The sequence below is a fragment of the Aspergillus sclerotioniger genome, assembly GCF_003184525.1.
Source record: "Aspergillus sclerotioniger CBS 115572 chromosome Unknown BO94scaffold_5, whole genome shotgun sequence".
Taxonomy (NCBI): domain Eukaryota; kingdom Fungi; phylum Ascomycota; class Eurotiomycetes; order Eurotiales; family Aspergillaceae; genus Aspergillus; species Aspergillus sclerotioniger.
The window spans coordinates 685,952-699,162 of NW_020290995.1; the positions used below are offsets into that span (position 1 = coordinate 685,952).

General features: G+C 49.6%; 4 protein-coding genes across 4 annotated transcripts; 2 read left to right on the forward strand and 2 right to left on the reverse strand.

Moving 5' to 3' along the window:
* The first annotated feature begins 5,625 nt into the window (after positions 1–5,625).
* Positions 5,626–6,730, forward strand: BO94DRAFT_320282 (uncharacterized protein). The gene has a single exon (XM_025606897.1). It carries the CDS (start codon positions 5,750–5,752, stop codon positions 6,320–6,322), a length of 573 nt encoding a protein of 190 aa, XP_025470884.1. The 5' UTR covers positions 5,626–5,749; the 3' UTR covers positions 6,323–6,730.
* Positions 6,731–8,330: 1,600 nt separating this feature from the next.
* Positions 8,331–9,351, forward strand: BO94DRAFT_321082 (uncharacterized protein). Its single transcript, XM_025606900.1, has 2 exons — positions 8,331–8,342; positions 8,551–9,351. Exon 2 carries the CDS (start codon positions 8,789–8,791, stop codon positions 9,131–9,133), a length of 345 nt encoding a protein of 114 aa, XP_025470885.1. The 5' UTR covers positions 8,331–8,342; positions 8,551–8,788; the 3' UTR covers positions 9,134–9,351.
* On the reverse strand, positions 9,200–9,571 carry BO94DRAFT_320689 (uncharacterized protein). The gene has a single exon (XM_025606899.1). The coding sequence runs from the start codon at positions 9,477–9,479 to the stop codon at positions 9,267–9,269; it is 213 nt and encodes a 70-aa protein (XP_025470886.1). The 5' UTR covers positions 9,480–9,571; the 3' UTR covers positions 9,200–9,266.
* Positions 9,572–10,518: 947 nt separating this feature from the next.
* BO94DRAFT_320686 (MFS transporter) lies at positions 10,519–12,783 on the reverse strand. Its single transcript, XM_025606898.1, has 3 exons — positions 12,433–12,783; positions 11,433–12,354; positions 10,519–11,379 (listed from the first exon to the last, which is right to left on the reverse strand). Exons 1-3 carry the CDS (start codon positions 12,687–12,689, stop codon positions 10,717–10,719), a joined length of 1,842 nt encoding a protein of 613 aa, XP_025470887.1. The 5' UTR covers positions 12,690–12,783; the 3' UTR covers positions 10,519–10,716.
* Positions 12,784–13,211: the final 428 nt, after the last annotated feature.

The following is a 13,211-nucleotide window of genomic DNA, read 5'->3' on the forward strand; positions in this document are numbered from 1 at the left end:
CTTTTCCCCCTCTCACTCCCTTGGCACTGTTACTATCAGGTTATCCATCAGCTCTCCCCTATATATTATATTATATCCAGCAAAGAGGAAGCCCAGGACTGTACGGCCAGGCATGTATTGTGATCATTAGTTCTCCCCTGTATATTAAATCCAGGAATGAAGACGCTCATGGCTGTACGGTCAGGCATGTGTTGTGGTGCTCTATGCTAAATGCCTTTTCTTTTCCTGGGATATATACTGCTTGAGCTTTCTGAGATCCACCAACCACCAATATAGGGAATATCCCAGAACTCGATCATCTCATCCCAAGACAACCGACTTCTGCTAGCAAGGTCTTTCAAAAAACCATCGAGAGGATGAAACAACCCCAAGGCACCAAGCAGAGCGAACTCACCCGGACGATGTGCCAGCCAATCCTTCCGATTCTCGTCTCCTCGTTGTCGGCCGTGCAACATCAAGTGTAGCCCGAGGTGACTATTGTGCCCCATGATTACTATGGAAAGGTGTTAACAGCTTATAGTAACTAATCAATGGATGCCTTTTTTATATCTATAGTGGGTATCGCTACAGACGTCAACAAGCATGTCACCGCTGCCACTGAACCACCGAATCTACCGGTGAAAAGCCATGGTTGGAATCAATGGTGAGTGGCTTCTCAATGCCTGGTGGAAGAATGCATACTAATTTCCAGCCCCCGGCGTCACATCCACTGCTATGAATGTGATCTCCAGAGCCTATCTCCGCAGCATCTCTGCAGCATCCCCGCGCGCGATTATTCACCACATCTACCCATGAATACCTACGAACAAACTCTCCCCGGTTACATCGCTTACAACACTGCAATATGCAGCTTGCATCTCAACAGGATGCACAGACTTCAATGGTGGTCGGGTATGAGGTATGGATTCCGTTGGTGAAGTTTGTTAACACTTCCCAGGGCATGACGTCCTGTTCTTGGAAGCTGCTGGGTTAACGATAAGATAAATCGGTATGTTTCCCCTAGATCTGACTTTCTTGTGAGGGCTGTCGATGCTGATTTTCTTCGTTAAACACCGAATAGCATACCCTGACACGGCAGCGTCATGTCCGGTAGGGGATTTGATGATGATGCGACGAAGACACCAACGCCCATGACAGGCAGTTGGGGACAGCCCAATGTTTGATGCAATGGACCCCACTGCACACGGTATTGGGCTTTCGTGCTCACAGCACAAAAGGGACACTCCTCGCTATCTTCACGGGGTCACATCTGATGTCTGTGACTTTGGATCTCGGAAGACCGAGTCCTTGGGCTTTCCCCTCGCCATAGGGAATGCGTCAAGCTTTACAAAGCAGTACGTCAAATAGAAGATTTAATGTTCGATTAAGAGAGGTACTAACTGGTACCAGTAGACCTGCTGTGCTGTATGGAGCAATAGTGAGAACTACGTGACGGTCATCAGATGGCCAAATCATTATGGGCCCCGGTGTCCCTGGCCATATGGCCTTTCAAACGATGGAGAAAACGGCCACAAGAGACTGTGAGCGAAACCATCCAAAATTATGGGTCCAGCCAAGTGGTTCCTCCAGCACTATCTTGGTGATCCATACCTGGCAAGTTCTTGACGCTTATCCTTCCCCCAACATCCGAATATCAGCATCCTCCTTGTGGCCCTGTCAAAACTACCTCAGATATTCCTCGGCTTTCCAAATTTCTAGCATGTGATGGTGCGGCTCGAAGAGTAGCTTCCGACGATGGCTACCTGGTGCTGATACTCGTAAATGAAGGACCAGAAAGCGGCATTGAACAGGTCGCAACGGTGGGAATTGCAAACACTATTCGAACATAGCGATATCCACTCCTGAGTACGAAGCAGTTAGGTGATGTGCGGGAGACAGCTCTCTATACCGTTTCTTCTATAGTAGGCGCCGACTCAAACCACGGCCTACCGGGAGTGAAAGACCTTTGGTCCCAGCCATGTGCAACTCCTCGCCCCCGACTATGTGCTTTAAAGGGTGATGCAAGTCTCTAGGACTGCAGACTGGGTTTAGTAAGATCCCGCATTCTGTCTATGCCATATCTATCAGACGTGGGGCTCATGCGTGTCATCAATGGTTTTACGGAATCACTAAGAGCAGTCTACGGGGGTCATGATGTGATGCTTTCTCGGGGCTGTCTGCAGCGGCTACTGCGTACTATGCCATATTATGTTCGCTGAGTGACTTCAGTATCCATGGCATCCTTGGGGTCGGAAGTATGTGTCTGCTTACCTTCCGTCCCTGTGCCCGGCTAGCGTACTCACAGCATGTGGGGTTGTCTTCCTAGCGCATAAGTGTAGGCATTCCGACCTCCATGACTCGACCTCTTTGCCTTACTGACCTGAACTATAGCGGAGGGGCTCAGGGTTCAGAATGCGTCATCTCTTTCTACCGCTCTTTGCTATTGTTCCGGCATAGATAAGCCGACCCCCATCTGGAATCCCATGGAAAAGGATGCACCCAGCATTTGAAGCTTACGGTCAAGCACTGTTTATAGCGTCCTCTCCCATACCTGCGTACTCTACGTCTTGCTGAAGCACATTCCTACCAGATCCACATGTCACACATCAATCACAGAGCCCTTCTGCCCCCGAAACTTCTGTGTGGTTGTCATATGTTGTTCGGTTTCTCGAATACCTCAATTCCTCGACTGGTGATCTATGTGACGTCAAACAGTGTGGCAATACAAACCCTACATCCAGAGATACCGATAAATCGCAGTCTCACGACGGAGGTACACCGTTCCCACTTTAGGGATTTGGACACAGGCTTCCAAAAGAATCTGGTTAGTAGTGCTTGGTAGCAGCACAATGAAGTTCTTCGCGGAACCAGTGTACAAGAGGTATTCTTCTTGGGGGTTCCAGTCATCTTTGAGATTCTGCGTGACCCGTTGTGCTCCCGAGGACAGTGCTGGTTTCAGAACGCAAGGCCAAACTCACTTCTCGCAACTCAGAGCAAGAGCGAGAAACTAGTCATTTCGACGAAAATGCTTCCCGGAAGAAGAGATGGTGGAGATGCTTATCCGAGTTTCGAAAGGGTCGCATATGCAACATAATGCAAGGAGGTTCTCTCCTTCCCTGTATTTGTCAAAGCTAACTGTCGTTGTCTTCAGCAAGATGTGCTGAGGCCGCAGGTCCTAGCCCACCATGTTACCTCATGTCACGGCTACGCCTAGAGGATGAACTCGGATTTCTCTTCAAGAAAACACCCTGATATTTCATTATCCCACCCAACGAATAATCTCAACTGCACATGTTTCTTACCTTCTCGGGAGGAGGCAGGAATGTCGACTCCCGAAGGCTCTGTGTTGCACTGTTTTGGATTCTTGATGTATTGGGGCACTCCCTGGGTGCCTAAGGCCTGTCCAAAGCGAAACGTTTCAGTGTTGATCGTTCAGTTAGAGGGTGGCTTTGCAGGAGGGGGGAGTTAGAGCTCGCCCAATTCGAGGCCGAAGATATGTAACCGAAAGGCAAACAGTTTATAAAATGCAATGTGTCGTCCTCTTACGAGTCAGACGCACCGTCCTCTAGACCGACCACCAGAGAGTGAAGCGACAGCAGTCTGAACAACTGGAAGAGCTCAAGGACGATATTAGCAAGGATAAGCTGATGCTCTAATGGGATGCCTTCAGAGTTAATCTCGCTCTTGAACTTTCGAGATACCTGGATTCCTTTGTATGGCATATCCTTTACGGTGGAATTCAACCGGCAATACCCGGACAATGCTGCACATCATGATACTCTCGAATGATACGGCTGCTCCTGACGTTACCAAGTCCACACGAGCATTGATTGGCATGCTGGAATGGATATTGATGCTTTGACGGTCCGCTCCGCAATAAAGTCTTCATGAAGGCACTCAACGAATACAACAGTCCATCCAGAGAAACATTGAACATGAACCGCCATATCTCAAGCTAGACCGGAGGATCTGGAAGAGGGTCGTTGTCAAGTATTCGAGTAACTGACTAACCACTCGTTGCCGGAACATCACATTCGCACTTGCCTCGAGTTCTTGGGACGAATTTCTGAACGAAAAACGCATCATCAAGGCCATGCGATACTAATAGTTGGAACTGGGAAGACCTCTGTTGTCATGGTCTTGGGCTGGTGATTGTTATCGGGTGCTATGGCATTCTACCGTGCCGTGTATCGGAGTCGTGAGATATACCGTCTTTATAGACTCTTCTCGCGGACCATACTATTCTCGCACAGCGTACCATCCGACATGTACTCTTTGACAGACTCATCGTCTTATCACAAATCATCCTATTACTACAACATGCCTAAACGTCAGCAAGGACTCCGAGAACCGATCAAGCAGCGCCGGGAGAACCGACCTTCAGACATCGAAGAAGGAAATAAAAGGAGAGCTCCCACTCTACTTGAAGGTGTTCTCCCGGAAAGATGCGCAAAGACTCACAAGGCTATTATCCACTCTGGTATATCGGAGCCAATGTGATATGTTGGCACATGATTTACCTCCGTCTGTTTCTTCAGAGACCAGCGGTATATCATTTTCGGTCAACTGGTATGAACTCCAGCAGGTTATGAGCCCGGGAGCCCGTTGTGTCCCTTGCCAACACATCTTCACAACAGAAGCAATATATGAGCTTGCAGGCTCGAGTCCGGGTCTGGTCCAACCTGGTAATTCTGTGGACAAGCCGGGGTAGGGCATGATTGAGTCATGACCCGTTTCATTATGGCCTACACGTGAACAGCCGGTTCGAGGGGACGGTGTTGCGACATTATTTCTGTCCATCTGTCTCTAACATGACATTACCAAAGGTTAAAGCAGAGCTTCCCCACGGCCGGATGGAAAACGCGGGAAGACAACACCTCGATTTCAACAATAAGCCAAGGCGCGTCAAAGCTTGAGAGCGATGAGTTGGAGATCATCTCTCGAAGCAGATGGTAGGCGGTTGTCCTGTAATAATCTGGGGTTATCGGACAATTCGCCCTGCCCTGTCCAGATTATAGACATTCATTCCTGATGCCAAGGTTCACGTTCTATCTCTGCTCCTGGGTTTAGCTTCGGTCGTTGTCCGAACTACCCTGGTATATGTCCGAGAGTGTTCGAAAGCTCTGACCTATAAGAAAGCGTCCTGGGTCCTATGTTCCTGGCAAATATCCCCTGTGCTGTGGATGCTGCAACGATCGCGCCGTCTCGCCAGGAAGAGATGAGTTGGCTAGCTAGAAGAGCTAGCTTAAAAGAGGAGTTTAATGCTTTTAGTCTTGAAGGTCACTTGGAGATTCTGTTGGCTTACTTCACTGACTTCAAGTGCACGAAGTATGTGATAACCTGGATGGTGGTAGATGGTCTGCCGAGGCCTAGATGGCGCGTGTCTACCAGTGAGCTTCAAGAGGGCAATACACCATCTGAAGAAGTGGCTGGAAGGGCTTTTACTGGGCTCTTAAGCTGCGTTTTTCAGGAACTCCTAGATGAGGACCCTGAAACAAGGGTTCCTGGTATAGACGTCTAATGAATGAACATGGCGGAGCCGGAAAATGTCAACGCCTCGTCAACGGCTAAAGGCTGACTTAATTATGCCATGCAAGTCAGATGATCTCTTGGACCGACAACATTGGCCAAGTAGTCCGTTGATGAAAGATGTGTGTGGGAATATGAATCTTTGCTGTTTTCGCCAACCAATTCGGTCAACCGTCTTTCGATAACGAATATTGCGGCTTGCCTGCCACCTGTCTTGGAGACTAGGCGAAAAGAAGGGGATATGACAACACTACTGCATCTGTCGTCTCCTGATCTGGTCAAGGAGCGTCTGATATATCTTCGAAGAATCTTGGAGAACACCCAGGGGAGTTCTAGAGTCACATGTCCCCACTGCGCTTTTGCATTCGGTTCGGCATGCTATATAAATGAATGGCATGCGAAAGCTCCCTTATATGTCGAACCTTGCGTCGTCCATGGAGTCATAAGGTCCAAAGCACTATTCCAACCTCTCGCCATCTGCCGGTCTTGGGAAGCTGTGTTGATGACCTGGTCATCGACACTGCTCAGATTGCCGAAATCTGAGGTTGGAATCCTTGTCAACTTTCCATCGTTTCGACAAAGGCTCTCTATTGGTCATGCTGTTTGTTGTTCTCCTGAGAAATCTTCGCCTATATCACGACAAAGCTATGACGGCCCATACAGAGTGGCGGGGTCGCAACTGCTAATTATCATTCTATTGGGCCGATTTTTCCCTGGGACTGCGCTCAAGATTCTCACCGAGCTCTCTTTCTGGGGCCACATGAGTGACCCTTTACTGTTGCAAGATGCAATCTTATTGGGAACACCTACCTAGCCATAACCAATCTAGATGGATGTGAAAGACTTGAGATGCACGCATACTGGCTCGGTCTGGATCCGGAAATGGTCCAGTAAGCCCTGGTACTCGGACCTACTCCGGATTATTGACACCGCAAGATCGTCCCTTGGAGCTGAAAAGCAGCTACTAATTAATCAATGCGGTGGACTGCCGTTGACTGTCTCCAGAGATGATCCGTTGGAGGTCTTGAGGGCCGCCCTTTGTAGCGGCATTTGCGTGTATTGCTATACTCATCGAGCATGGATCAACCCAAGCAACTAACAAGCGGCACTCATTTACCTTAACGGATGATGCACGCCTGTCCACCCTCTGAGGTACTGCTACAAGGCCGTATCTGAAATACAACAGAAGGGTCATCAACCTACTAGTTCAACTCCATACGCAACGCATAGACAAACCGGTGTCTCTATGTACGATGAGAAGGTCGATATACGGTCTGAGTGGTCGAAGTTGACACGAGGGACATGTTAACCGAATATCTCCTCCTAATCAAACTGTGTGCTCCGTGCACTCACTTAAGAATGCGATGAAGCGAAATGGCCTACATGCTCATGGAAGAACCTGAGAGCGGCCGGGGAAACGGTTACCTGTGACAAAGAATCAGTATTCTCTGTGAGAAGTCATCGACGTGGGGATGGTTCCAGTGATCCTTATTCTGGAAAGCGAATTCTCGCCCGGATCCACCAATACATACAGAGTCCAGGAGCCCAACCCGGTAGCTTCACCTGGTTTGCTCCCTTACATGATTCGCTCTTGACACTTGCTTCCTTTTATCATGGCCTGGTTTCCCCATGCACCCCATTCTCAAGATGCTGAGCATCACTGCGGATGTGACAAAGCCATCATCGCTTACTGGTGCAGGAGACTATGAGAATTGGTCAACAGCGGGGATTAATTACCTCAGGATCCAGATTCTGGAGTTTTGCTACAGGAGAATGGATCAACCGCCCACAAACGGGTCAAAAACATATCTCCCGGTCACGGAAATTACTCGAATGGTGGATAGGTCTCAACATAATATGCAAAATGTGAGATTCATGTTAACATGCAATGTATCAACTCCCCGACCAAGGAGGTTGACGAACCGGGACTGACAAAAGTGAAAGGAAGATAAGACAATGACAAGTGTCCAATGGCAATGCCAATGGCAGAGCATGTCAAACGTCGTCATACCGGGCCAAGTGAAACATGGTGTGATGATAAAACAACCGCGCTCTGTTTCAAGACCTTTTGATAATCCGAGGTCTGGAGTCACCGGGGCTCAATTCGTTCTTGGATGATATTTTCTACCCAGAAACAAGGCGGTATAGGCAACACGTATCGTGCAGGAAGTGGCCTTACTGTATCCTAGTATGTTGCCCATGCTACTGTCATGCTCATAGGGGACATCCTGAGTCTCAGGGATGCAAAAGATGGATACAACCTTGAAGCTCGACGTTATTCACGCCCGATGGGTGCATGCTCCACCGGAAACGACATCATTTTTGACTTACACAAGCTCTGCCCTGCGGTATCATCATTGTCAAACAGAAAAAACTAGGAAACTTCGGTTTCCCAAGAATCAGCTGTTTTCATTCCGGGACTAATTCATTAGGGTTCATAAGGTAAGACCAACAATTTATCAAATCAATGATTCTTGATAACTGACAGTCAATGTAAGAGCAGGTACCGTTTACGATCCACGATCTTCGGTTCATCCTCGTCCAGGCCGATTGATCCCGATGCAGAAATGATACTTACTATATCTATCTGCACTTCCATTTTCCTTCCCGGTCGGAGTTCTTTCTCTCTTCATCAGTTCATACCCATGCCATCGCTAAATGAGCTCCTGAAGACCCAATGTACCACCGGAGTCCGGAGTCCGGATTCTAGATGACCGGTGTCTCGCAATAGAGTCTGGATATTGCCGAACATCAAACAGACACAGCATGGCTTGTTCTACCAACAGCAGTTTCTGAGCTCTTCAACCTATTCGGGCTCCAGAATTAAACCAAAGGTCTCTCACCACCATGCCCCACTATCTGATTTTCGAAGGGAACACAGGACTTTATCACAAATAGCAAGTCGGGTGGTCCAACATAACACCACAAGTTGAAGCCACACGATGGGCACTGTATAACCCTGTGCTAGCAGTCTATCATAGCTGGGCACATGTGCATCTCAAAAGACCTTGCTCATCCACTGACCTCACCTTCCGATTGAAGTACAGAGAAAACCAATTCACACGAGCCCATCGTGCATCCAAATCACCTCTCCCAAACGAATCCGGTCATCCTCAGCCACATCTGCAGAAGAACCAAAAGATCCTCGCAATTCCGTCCCAAACCAACTAGTTAAATGCGACATACCACCACCACACGTGTACACCTTAACAGGGGCACAGCCTCTACGTTTCTTTCATGATGGCAAGAACTCAGTCGAGAGGTATTACGCTCTGCCGCCATGCTCCAATACCCTCCACCACCAATTATGATTTCCCAAGCAACCGACGTCCCCGTTCATCCTCAATCCATTACTTCCCCCAAGAACGAGAAAACGAAGCCGGATTTCATTCCAAGAAGAAGAAACGACGCCGTTGCCTTGGAAATGGACAAACCTGAACCACGCCACTTCAGATCGCGTGGTTCCCCTATATGCAAAGCATCCACCATCCAATCCGTTTCTTTACTAAGAATGGCTCCTCATCTTATACCCCTCGCAGAGATTTCGACTGTCACTCTTCTATACAAAGTCAAGCGCCTGATCACGATTGCATCTCGAAAGCCTTCAATGACACGATATCGCTGATCCGCAACGACATCACCAAACCTCAAGACGTCCATCTCTTCTTGAGACTGGTGGAGTGCATGGTGCCATCCACCATGCAGCAGGTCCCGAGCTACTGCAAGAGTGCGACACCCTCATAAGCCACCTAAGACTGTCACAGCTCAGAACATTCCACAGCGCTGTCCAAAGAACAAGGCTTCAGATGGAAAGACCTTGAAATGCAGAGGTCCCACAGAGACATCATCCTCAACGAACAAGACATGCACCGACAGCGCAGCCGGAATCCTTTACAAAGCAGTACTCCAACAGCCACCCCAGACACATCTACCGTGTGTACAAAGGCCGCTTCACCAACGAATACCAACATCGGCGCGTTTTCTTCAACCTAGCCCACATCCTTAACTTTCCACCACCGAACACGTCCATCGATCACGAGAACCACCGGAAAGAGTGGACATGCGTGGCTGTTGGACTTCCCGGGCTCCCTTACGCGTCGTCATGCATACCACCGATATCCACAGGGTTTTCTGGTTGCTTGCCCGTGGAATAATATGGTACCTTCCTTCTCCAAGGGGATATTGTATCAACACCCTGCGTTCCCGGCCGGGATCGTGAAAAAACACGTCTTCACAGACAACACGTTGTCTGAATTCCGGAAGGAAGGAAAACAGCTGTTGGCTGGATATAATAGAGGTTTAGTTCAGATCGGATCCGAGAAGGATCTAGGAAGGACTTTGAGTCTGTCCTCCCTCCCCTCATCTCCTCTCTCCTCCCCTGGTACTCATGTCAGGTGTGGGTGCGCTTGCTTGCTTTCTTGAGTACATTGTCTTGTTCTGAACTCTTCTTCTCTTCTTGTTAGGAGGAGGAAAAGGGTGTGGACGACATCGATAGATGGCTCTTGGCATCATGGTCTTGGGAATCGCCTTACTATCTATCTATCCATCCAGGGACTCTCTAGCGCAGACTTCATCTGTTAGACTGCCGAGCGCAGTGTGGTGTGTGGCTGGCTCTGATTGTTCGTGATGTTGTCGATATTCTTACTTGAATGGCTTAAGACGGTCGGGCGAGTTGAAAGCATTAACGAATCATGGTTGGGATTGGGGCATACTCCCCTCAACCGAAGCTCCTATACTTGTGGGAGATGCTGCCGCCACCGCAACTGGTGCTGGGTACTTCATCCCATCGAGGTATGGATACAGGGTATATGATTGTGATCGAGATGTGATTCATCTCTGTGTGTGTGCGTGTATAGCAAGTGGACTTCCAGGAGTATCCAACCATAGTATATAGCACTGTGATTCAAACGCTATGGTTATATATGATTGAGCGATTATGTCAATCCAATAGCTATGATGGATTATGAAAGACAGAACCGAACCGAACCGAGACCCCGCTGAGATGGTACAGCATAGATGAACATCAGATAGAAAAATGAATCCAAGATGAATAAATGACAGCTGCCTTATTACTCCCTTACCAACCAAATAGAAAATGTAAATGGAATGAAAAAGAGAGAGAGATGCAATTTGCGCGTTCGTCCCAAAGATCCAATTTAGACGAAGTCATACCAACAAACAAAAGAAGCAAACACCCAAACAGGTTGATTAAACAACCACTCCTCGTCGTCTCCAGTATCTCCAGGCAATCAACCAAGCTCCAATAGCTATCCAAACACTCACTGTGCATCCCACGGCCCAGAACCCAAAGCATTTCCAGCCATGGCACTGTCCGTCCGTCGTGCCGTTACCACCATCCGTGGCGTCTTGGTATCCTTGCGAATAAACAAGACCCCAGGCTGCTGCTCCGGCAGCTGGAACCATGGCAACGATGCCCCAGTTTGTGGCAAAGTTCTCGACGCCCCAGACGACGGAGATGATGATAGGTACGAGGGAAAAGGCACTGCCGTAGCCGAGGCCGATCAGTGCGGTGGAAATGTGGGTGAGGCCAGGGTGTTGGAGGGGGAGCGGGGACGAGAGGAGAAGATAGCCGAGGGAGAGGAGAAAGGCAGAGGGGAGGAGGAATGCGAGGCGGGTGAAGGTGGTGCGGTTGCCCGTTGATGTGGGGGAACTGGGACGGTTGCTTTCTAGACTGCTGGGGAAGAGATGGACTGCTGGAGGGGCAAATAGGTCGGAGAGCGAGCCGGTCAAGAGTCGGGCGATGGTTGAGGTCAGCGCAATGGTGGTGACGTGTGTTGACGGCAGACCTGCTGGTGGTGCAGCGTTGGGGGGGTTCGAAATGGGGGTCAATGTTTGGACGATGGTGCCCAGCTAGAAGACAGTTAGTTGAAGGATGGGTTAATAGGTGGCCAACTGGGACATACGTTGTTAATATAAGCCTCTCCTGGCCCAGTAACCAGGAAGAAGCCCGCCGCAAGCCACCACATTGACTTATCCTGGAGGAAGATCCTGGTCTCGTAGTTCAGCAGCCAGTTTTTCTTACGGCGCTCCTCTTCCTCTCTTTCCTTCTCGAGTCTTGCTGCTTCCCGCTCCTCTTCTGACAGCGCCAGTGTTCGATCCCCATCAGATTCAGTGCCATCGTCGGCCTGCGGGAAAGTCCCATAGGCAGCGCCGACTTCGCTTCTGGATCGGAAAAACTCGCTTTCTTCAAGAAGACCACTTCGTTCGAGTTCCTCGACAGCCTCATCGATGTATTTTTCTTCATCTTCATCCACGATGCGAAGGGCAAAAGTGCCGATGATGCCAATGCAGAACAGTAGTATCGCGAGGAACAGGAAGTATCTGTACACATCAACATCACCACGCGTGCCATCTTCAAGCCTCTCATATAGCAAGTAAGTTCCCACTTGGCTCTGCCACATGCCACTAAGGCCAAATCCTGCAATAGGAACAGCCAGCATGATCCCCTTGTGCTTACCCCGACCGAAATTCTTCGCACAGGTTGCGACTGCGGCCAGGTACATACAACTGGTGGCCACACCAATGGCAATGAATGCCACAATCATCACCCAGAACGGCCAACCCTCACCACCTGCATCGGGAGGTGGTCCACTCTTGTAGGCCAGTGCAGCCAAGAAATAGCCTCCACCAAACACGAACCCGGAGAATAAAGCCAGGGGTGACGGGGTGTAACGATCGCAGAGATATCCGAACAACGGGACTGGTAGGTACATGGAGACCTCGGCAGCGATCGCAACAGAATTGACTCGGAGTTGAGTGTAGTGAAGGCGAGTGAGCAACAGAGGCCCATAGAGGGAGAAGGCAGTAATGCTACCAGCTCCCAGGCTAGAGGAAACGTTGATGATCAGTCGATTGTCCACGTTGGTATTATAGACGAAGACTTCCATGCACGGGGGAGCCTACCAGCTGATAACGCCCCAAGCAAAACTGCACACTCGCACCACTTCTTTAGCCATCTTTCTTCGATCCCTTTCTAGTATTTCGTCGACGACATCATTCAAAAGACCGTCGTCATTGTTGGTGGCAGAAAGTCTTGATCCCGGGCGCGATCGGAGGTGTGGCTGCTGCTCGTCCGTCCTGGCCTCGACATCATTTAATAACGGGCGATGGGCGTCAAAGTCTCGCTTGTCGATAGCGGGATCTGGTTGGGACCCTGTCATACTGCTTCCCGTTCTTCAGAATACGACAATGAAGTGATGCAGAGAATTTCAGAGATAATGACACCTCCAGACCAGGGATGACTCAGGTCCGACCAGGGGCAGGGCAATGGCGTGCCTGGCAGAATAATGGGGCGGACTCCGCAAGATGGTTCTCAGCCACCAGACGTAGCAAGGCAGCGGCGAAAAACTCAACCAGGATAAGGATGAAAAGAATGGGAGGGGAGGAGCGCCGGAGACCGTCGGAGTACTGGTCCAGCCTCCCAGACACGACGACTGAAATCAAACCCCTGAGAGACGTGAGGAGGAATGCGGAGAAGAGCTGCTGACGAGCCGATGAGCCAAACCGCGATTAGATAACATGTCCTCACCGCTTATCGCCATATCCACGTGACGTCGGCCCTGGCAGCCTCGGCCCAACGGAGTTTACTGCACTGCGCTTCTACAGCAATCAACGTCCACCGTCGAGTATTAAAAATATTCCATTATCACGTTCCGGTCTAACCCCTGCGCCCCTAGGTATGT

What these genes read in the sequence shown, in the direction of transcription:
- BO94DRAFT_320282 (XM_025606897.1), top strand. Translation starts at nt 5,750, where the DNA reads ATGACAACACTACTGCATCTGTCGTCTCCTGATCTGGTCAAGGAGCGT.
- BO94DRAFT_321082 (XM_025606900.1), top strand. Translation starts at nt 8,789, where the DNA reads ATGCTCCAATACCCTCCACCACCAATTATGATTTCCCAAGCAACCGAC.
- BO94DRAFT_320689 (XM_025606899.1), bottom strand. Translation starts at nt 9,479, where the DNA reads ATGTTGGTATTCGTTGGTGAAGCGGCCTTTGTACACACGGTAGATGTG.
- BO94DRAFT_320686 (XM_025606898.1), bottom strand. Translation starts at nt 12,689, where the DNA reads ATGACAGGGTCCCAACCAGATCCCGCTATCGACAAGCGAGACTTTGAC. An exon ending in GCTTGGGGCGTTATCAGCTG is followed by an intron (nt 12,355 to 12,432) that starts GTAGGCTCCCCC and finishes CGTTTCCTCTAG; the next exon opens with CCTGGGAGCTGGTAGCATTA. An exon ending in GAGAGGCTTATATTAACAAC is followed by an intron (nt 11,380 to 11,432) that starts GTATGTCCCAGT and finishes ACTGTCTTCTAG; the next exon opens with CTGGGCACCATCGTCCAAAC.